This window comes from Sphaeramia orbicularis, chromosome 4 (assembly GCF_902148855.1).
Source record: "Sphaeramia orbicularis chromosome 4, fSphaOr1.1, whole genome shotgun sequence".
In the NCBI taxonomy this organism is placed as follows: Eukaryota; Metazoa; Chordata; class Actinopteri; order Kurtiformes; family Apogonidae; genus Sphaeramia; species Sphaeramia orbicularis.
Window position 1 is genome coordinate 58,440,798 of NC_043960.1, and position 8,822 is coordinate 58,449,619.

General features: G+C 38.8%; 1 protein-coding gene across 1 annotated transcript; it reads right to left on the reverse strand.

The window, feature by feature from the left end:
- Positions 1-306: 306 nt before the first annotated feature.
- On the reverse strand, positions 307-7,824 carry LOC115417424 (zinc transporter ZIP3). Its single transcript, XM_030131338.1, has 3 exons — positions 7,773-7,824; positions 4,067-4,375; positions 307-1,301 (listed from the first exon to the last, which is right to left on the reverse strand). The coding sequence occupies exons 2-3, from the start codon at positions 4,271-4,273 to the stop codon at positions 555-557; spliced, it is 954 nt and encodes a 317-aa protein (XP_029987198.1). The 5' UTR covers positions 4,274-4,375; positions 7,773-7,824; the 3' UTR covers positions 307-554.
- Positions 7,825-8,822: the final 998 nt, after the last annotated feature.

The following is an 8,822-nucleotide window of genomic DNA, read 5'->3' on the forward strand; positions in this document are numbered from 1 at the left end:
GTGTTTCAGCCATTTTTCCTTTCGCTACAACAGCGAAAGCACTCGAACACAATGCACTGGCAATTTCATATTCACAAATGGAAAAGTTCATCTTCCCGACAGCACCTGAAGGCAGCATAAGTCCCATTGTGATTAAATCTAGAGCTGCAACCGATTAATCGATTAGGTGTTTGAAGCGAATGCAAAAATTCCCGATTCAATTAATTGACTCGAATTGATTGAAGGGAAATACTCTATTGCAGTTCTCCTGAACTGAAGCTTCTTTGTGCGTCATAATAAGCGTCCGTGTGAAACACAACAGTGGAACCAAAGTTTAACAGCAGAGAAATGGAAGGAAACAAAGGTTTGATTCAGGAGAACTGTGGGTAAATGATTTGTTTGGATCACTTTGAGTCGATTAATCGGTTGCAGCTCTAGTTAAAACCGACCGTTCGTCAACATGAAACGCACGTTACTCGGTTCTCGTTACGTTTTTCATCACCTTCATTCTATCGGTTAAATGTTGTGGCGTCCCCCTGGCGTTGGAGAGCGGCGGCGGTCGTTCTGTCGTCCCGTCACCATTTGATGCAGACGAGCGCGGCAAGTATTCCGTACCCGATGACGAGGAACAGCACTTTGAGCAGCCGGTCCTGTTTGTCGTCCAGTTCGCGGGACAGAATCTCGAAGAAGGTGACGAACAAGAAGGTTCCGGCGGCGAGGCCCTGCAGGACCACCGACGCCACGCCGCCCGCCAGCGTCTGCGTTGACTCGATGCCCATCCCCACCACCATGCCCAGCGGTATCATCAGGCTCACCGTCACCCCCAGCTTGGCGCCGTCCTTCAGGCCCAGCCCCGCTTTGGCCACGCTCACGCCCAGAGCCACGGCGGCCAGCGTCTCGTGCACGGCCACGCCCACAAACAGGCCGCCCAGCTTGGCCTGGTCCTCCTGCAGACCCAGCGCCAGGCCCTCGAACACCGAGTGGGCCGACAGCGCCAGGACTAGACTGACCAGCCGCAGAGGCCCCGCCCCCGCCAGCTCCGCCGCGCTGAAGTGACCGTGCTGGTGACCGTGGGACGAATGGGCGCCGCGACCGCCGCGTACGCCCGGACCGGCGATGAAGGGGGTGTCGTACTCGGAGTCGCTGCCCGCCTCGGAGCCGCCGGCGTTGAACGTCTCCAGGTCGATGAAGGACGGCTTCTCCTTCCTGAAGGTGAGGATGGCCTGTTCGATGAAGACGGTGAGGAAGAAGCCCAGCATCATCATCGTCTCCGCCAGAGGGTAGTCTGTGTTGACCTTCAGCTGCTGGAACACGTCGGACACCTGAAGAAAAAACAAAAAACAACAGACCATCGGCCACAATCAGGGTTAGGGGCAAGAATCTGGTGATACGATACAAATCACAATACTAGGTAAGGCTGTAAGAAAATATCAGTTCTGCAATATACCAAGATATTTCATCTCACAATACTGTATCGATATTAAAAAGTACTGTATCGATATTTTTAGTTATTTATTCAAATGCAGATATGGTGGAGGTTCACTTTTGTTTTTCTTTCATTTATTATTCTTTAACACTCTTTTATTAAATAATGTTAGTTCCTTTATTGGGATCGCACGAAAATACTGTTCTGATGTTAGTTCTGAATTAATAGAATATGAACATTTGAACAGGACGCTTTAATTTATTTATTTTATATTATTTTGTTATACTGATTTTCAAGGGGTGCCAGCCAGGTCTCTCTCCTGGCATTTAAGATGTAAAGTGGGTTCAGTCTTTCATATATGTTTCAGTTTTTGTTTTTGGTTATTTAGTTTTTGTCTGTTTGTTGTACCTCAAACCACACAAAGGATGCAAGTCTAAACTAAACAAACATCCTACACATTAAATGACATAAAAAGAAATCACACATTTAAACCATTTAAAATTCAAAATCATGTATTGCAGAAAACACACAAATTCAAAGCACAAATTCCCCCCCACAGTCCAAATTAAAAAAAAAAAAAAAAAAAAGAAAGTCCACCAGCCAAACACAAAATTTCTACTCTGGTTTTATATCAGTCTTTTAGAAAAAAAAAGGGGAAAAAAAAAAAAAAAAAAAAAACAGTTCAGTTTGTTTTAACTAAAGATCCCGCTCTAGGTTTTCCACAGTCTCTTAGAACAAAGAAGAAAGAAAATAAAAATAATTCAGTTCATTTCAGTTCATTTGGGAAAAAAACAAGTGCACGGTTTGATTTTAGGGCTTTGAGAAAAAAACAAAATATTTTACACACAGTCCTGTCATTTAGTCAGTCCAGTCCAGTCCAGTCAGTCTAGGATCCGGTCCAGGTTATGGCTGCTGGTGGTCTTTTCATGAGAAGATGACTGGCTTTTAATGCAGAGGAGTGAGTGGATGAGATGAACCAGCGGGAGAACGGAACGGAGATGAATGCGGTATGGGCGAGTGAGGTAGTGAAATGGTCGTAGTAACGGGGTTAACGGCCGTACTTTTTGCCAAGGCTATGAGCGGTGGCTCCGGTGCTTCTACACTCTCCGTGCTGTACCGTCTCTTTCCGACTGTGGAATGCGGATGTGGGGTATTTAAAAACTGCCGCCAACTGCGAGCAAATGGGGTGACGACAATGACGTGGTGATGATTTCTGGGGTGTATACGGCAGCTACCAGACATGTAAGGGGTGTGTGTGTGTGTGTATTTGGTGAAACTTAACCAAGTTGTCACACTGTGTGCATTTACTTGCTGAAGCTCCGCTACATAGATTAGGGAGGACAGAGACTTCAATTCAACACTCCAGAGCAGAGGTTGTGCTAGACATTTTTATTGTCATTTTGACGGACAGGGTTGTAAAAATTCTGTCATAATATATTATTATCCATCATTTCAAATTTTTATTTTTTAATGATAATGAGATATATTTAGTAGTATTTAATGTTCAAAAACATCTCAATGATGCAGCAGCTGTAGTTGCTGCTGGCTGATAAACCAACGTGATATCACGACTCGCATAATTATATACGCCACTTTTAACTGTTGTGTTCTCATGCACTGAGGGTTAGAGTTCAGGTTCTGTGAACCACAGATCTACGCACAAATGGACATGCCATCAAATAACACATGAAAGGTAGAAAATGCGTACATATAACACACCAAATGCCATCAGAACTGGTGTATTCTTTGCTTGTCCGTCATCTTTCACTGCATCAGTCCCACTTTTTTCACCGCGTTTATCAATGCAATCATATTTACTGGGCTTTTGAAAATAACTGAGGAGACTCGGCTGTCTTCACATTTTGCGCTAGCAAAGTAGCATCGAATTTAGGCTAAAGTCTGCGAAACAACGACACAAGACTGGACACTGACTGATTAATATGCACACTGGCACCAACTGGACAGGGGGTCTACTACAGGTGGACTAACTGGACAGGGGGTCTACTACAGGTGGACTACAGGTGGACTAACTGGACAGGGGTCTACTACAGGTGGACTAACTGGACAGGGGTCTGGACAGGGGTCTACTACAGGTGGACTACAGGTGGACTAACTGGACAGGGGGTCTACTACAGGTGGACTAACGGTGGGTCATGTGACTGCAGTACTGCTGTTGTATTCAGTGTAGTTGTGAACAGTGGTGCTGTTGGTTCTATACAGGTGCTGTTGGTTCTATACTGGTGCTGTTGGTTCTATACAGGTGCTGTTGGTTCTATACAGGTGCTGTTGGTTCTATACAGGTGCTGTTGGTTCTATACTGGTGCTGTTGGTTCTATACAGGTGGATGCTGTTATGGAATGTTTGATGCCTTGCTCACAGACAGACCAGTGACCCTGCAGCAGGTTCTGTTCACAGTGTTGTGTTAAACTTTCTTTGGTAGATTACCCTCAGTATTTTAATCTGTCAAAATGACGGACGGCCTTCAGAATTTTCTGTCATTTAAAAAAAAATCCATCAATGACGGAATATTTTCGGTTACATGACCTCTGCTCCAGAGTACAGTGTGGAAGAGCATCACAGGGACCAAAGATGCCTCCCACCTGCAGCAGAAAATTTTACACGACAACAGCAGTGTGTGACCATTAGGGTTTTCTCCGTTACCTTATCTCTGACGGTGGGCAGCAGAGCGTTGAAGCATGTGGCCAAGAACACGCCTCCTCCGAACGAGTTACACAGAGACAGAACCCTCCGGTACCGGTTGGCCTTGTCGTAGTCCACCAGCAGGAGGCGCACCGGGACCAGCACCCCGGCCAGCATGAGGCCGAACAGTCCCAGCAGGCCCAGCAGCTTGGCCACGATGATGCCCATCCTGAAGCTCCGCCCACAAAAACGCCTCACGGATGCTAAAGCGAAGGTGGCGTCATCATCACACGGAAAGACATCAACTGTGGTAATGATGAGACATCTGAGCTGTTGGAGACACACCGAGAAAACCAGTTTATCAACATTCACCACAAGAGGATCCGTTTACATGGTACATACATGTTTTTTACGCAGTGGGTAATAAAAAATAAAGAATGGAGTAAAATAAAAGTGTAATCTGCGCTCAGTTATGATGTAAAATGTCATTTCAATGATTTAATGTGACTGTGATTAAAAGTTTAATAAATACTGAGGGAAGTTACAGTGAAACTACGTCATTAGTTTAATCATATCTTTGTTCAAAAGACGAATAAAGAAGAAATAGAAATCCAAAAAACAAACCAGACCTTCAATCAGCCTTTTAGTTCTGATGCTCTTTGTGTTGAAATAATGATTAAACAAGTGTCTTTATTAAACCGAATGCAGTCTCATTATTATTATTATTATTATTATTATTATTATTATTATTAGTAGTAGTAGTAGTAGTAGTAATAGTAGTATTAATAATAATAATAATACATTGCAGTTATAAAGCACTTTTCATTCAGCAGAATCTCAAAGTACTACAGAGAGAAGATAGTCCAATAGAAAATAAAATACTATATCAGGAATAAAAGACTTAAACAAATAAAACAAAGCATCATATTTGCCCATAAAAAGCCTGTCTAAACAGGAATGTTCTTCCTCATTCATGTCATTAGTGTGAATCAGCATAAGATATAATTTTTATTAAAAAGTATTAAATGTGTTTAGTGCCTCTTAAATTTACTACAAACAAATGCATAAAAACAGACATAACATCACATACACTCAACACTTCAGACGCTGGTTCACATATTGTGCATTCCCCAGGATATTGCATTATAATTCAACTTTTGACAGAGTTTAGTGTTTTTTACTTATAGAAAATGTTTTTCAACTGTTTTTCTGTGTTTATATGTGACTGTCCAGATACTTTATCTGCTGACGTTTGGGAAAAACCAACGACTGATGATTAGTTTCAATAATGTTTTCAACCACATTAATGCAGTAGAATCATTGGAGCATAATGAGTATTAAACATCAATAAGATATATATATATATATATATATATATATATATATATATATATATATATATATATATATATATATATATATAAATATATATGTCCATGATGCCTACAGACCTGTATGTACGGCTCTACTCACCACCTGGAGCCAGATTTCCAGAAAAATGAACTAACTGAAGATCCACAGCATACGACAGAATGTGGTAAAATAAGGAAATAAATCATTTATTTTTTTTATCCTCTGTGTGTCAGATAATCAGCTGTGATTATCCTGATCTCTACTGCATGAAAACTAGTCTGAATGTCAGATTAAGACTGAGCTGACGGAGCAAATGAAACATTTGTTGTTGTTTTTTTTCAGGCAGATGTGTCAGGTTCCCAGGATATCACTTTACTTCCGTAAAAAGGGATCTTTCTTTCCTTACTTCTTTCTCTTTTTTGACACTAATGCTAATTCAGTTTTTGCCCTGATGCTTCTTCTTCTTTTACTCTTTTATTCATTTAATATAACCCTATAACATGGGTGTCAAACATACGGCCCATGAACCAAAATCGGCCCGCCAAAAGGTCAAAAGGTTTGTGAAATGCAAAAATTATACTCATATACAGTCATGGAAAAAATGATTATTCCATCCAAAGTCATCCAAAACAATGGTTATGCAATCCAGTCCTAACTCCTGTGTGTGTCATGTGACTAAAACAGACAGAAAAGAAAACATGGAATGAATAAAAGCACTGTTTTTGTCAGTACAATGACACAGATACTGATGGAAGAACTGAAGGGATTTTGGTTTTTAATAAAGAAAACATGTTAAATGGATAGATATCAGCTCTGAAATTAAACTACTATAAGCTACTTTTGTTATTATCATTATATCTGTCCAAACAAATGGACCTTTAGTTGGACCAGGCATTAGAATGAACAAGAAACTGAAGAAAACAAAGGGTGGTCTAAAAAATTTGTCCACAATTGTATTTTTTGTGTATATTCAGTGTTTGTGCTGCTTCTGGAACCTTCATTTCCCAATGGTTCTGCCCAAATGATCAACAAAGTTCTATCTAATCTAATGTAAAATTATCATGTTTTCAGCACCTGTCTAATAATTTTTTTGGGCTATAAGTGTATAAGATCTGCCTTGGTGGAGGTCTGTGCTCTCTGAGTGCTTTTCTAGTTTTATTTATTTGAGTACTGGTGCTGTATCCTGTCCCATGTTTCAGTTTGCTATGTCATAGTATTACTCTCACACGTCTGCAGTGTTATTTATTATTATGTGTCTGCACTGAGATGTCTTCTTGTTTGTACTCTGTTCTCTGAATGGCGTTGCAGCCCCCGTGCACTATTGCCTACAATGAATTTCCCCCTGGGACAATAAAGTATATCATATCACATCTAATCTTATCTTATCTTAAGTACTAACACACAATGTGAAAATACTCAAATACATGCAGAAGTTATGCAATTAAACCTTGCTTAAGTACATGCAAGTGTTATCAACAAAATGCAATTAGAGTACGTAAAGTAAAACAATATTCTTCACAAAAATGTATATTCAATATCCATAACCTAGGTGACAGAGGTCTAAAAATCTAAAATGTGTCCTGCTAATGTTGAAAATCAATCCACATGTAGATAAACGTCATGCATTTTTATCACAAACCCAACTGTGGATAAAATTCAAAGATATCTGGATTTATTAAATGTTCATATAAATCAAATCAAATTTTAATTATATAGCACTTTACAACAACATAACGAAGCCCAAAGTGCTTTACATCTATATACAGAAGTATTCACAAATATCTGCAATATACAAGTGAACTCTGAAGACAAAATATGTGAAAAAACATGTTAGTATATATTGTATAACAGAATAGAAATGACTGCAAGAGAGAACTATTAAAGTAACTGTCACAGAAGCTTAGGCTATATTCAGCTGATTACATGTAAAAAGCTGAGTCATGTGATTTTAATGTGTTTTTTAAAAAAAAATTACAGTAGTTTATACTTTATAGAATGAATGTGTCACTTATTCGTCTTTAAATAAGATTTGTTGACAATAACTAAATACAGAAAATGCCAGACTAACATTTCAATATTTCAGAGCTCTGAGTCTCTAAATAAAGCTGCCATCCTGTCGGTTTATATATATTAATTACTCGGTCTGTTTTGTGTTTTTCTGTTTCTCGTCGCTCGTCTTCTCTTCCGTGTTGCTAACGTTAGCTGCTAATGTTAGCATGCTAGCTCCCCGCAGACGCACGGAGCTTACAGGCGGCCTTAAGTCTTTACTTCTCCCAGGACATTGTTGTTCATACGCCGGAGGTTTAGCAGACGAAACGCCTGTAAGGCTGAGTCACATAAATTCCTGCTCAAACACACCGTTTTACGGGTTTACCTGTCCGAGCCTGTTGTCTCCTCCGGCAGGTGTTTCGAGCTTCTTCCGCGTTTCGGTTCAGAGCGCGCTGATTGGTCAGAATACTGATGACGTAGCCGGAAGCGCTACATGCTCATGCTGTGTTGTAACAGGGTAAAGTTTTAAACTATTTGTTTTTTGAATGGAATGTCACAAAGCACTTTTGGTCTAGCTTGTGTTCTTATATCTTCACCCAAATTAACATGTCAAACTGTTTTTCCCTGAAAGATATTATATGTTATGAAAATAAGATCAAATGTCTGCAGTATTTAATTTTTTTTCATTTTATTGGGAAAATATTTCATTCATAAGCAAACATTTTCAGCCTCCAAACCTACTTTTACTCATTTTTAAATTGAATTTAACTCACTTTATAAATCAGTAGCCCTTGTTAATAATAAAAAAATAGGACATTTCTTTGTAGCTATGATAAGATATTTAATGTATCATCTGACATTTAATGAAATTTTAGAGAAATTATTTGGGGGTTTTTTGTATATGAAATATTGAAAATGTATTCTGTATATGTACTGATTTTATGATTGTATTCTATTTTTTTATTTGTATCCTCATGTATTGTGTCTATTGTGTTATATGTCAAGTGTTTGACAATGTAAATTGATATTTAAATAAAGTAAAAAAAAAACAAAACAAAACAAAAAAAAAAACAGGGTAAATTATTATATGAATAAATACAGAAAAAAGAAAATGGCCCCTCTCTTTGTACTAATTGGGAAGTTTTTTTTTTTTTTTAAGTGTTATATAACTAAAATCTGTAAATGCTAAGAACATATAATTTCATGTTTAGTTATTTTTCCATTGTATGCATCAGTATTTAATTTCATAGAAACACTTAATTTTCCTTATTTATTATTTCTCATCAGGTATTCTGTTACTGCGTTCATTTTTTAAAGCATATTTTCCAACTTTAAGCGCTTGTTTAAGTTGTAGACCTAAAATGATCAACACAGGAAAAAGAAAAACAAAAAACACACATATATAACGTTAAATATCCAGTTTTAAGACCCTAAA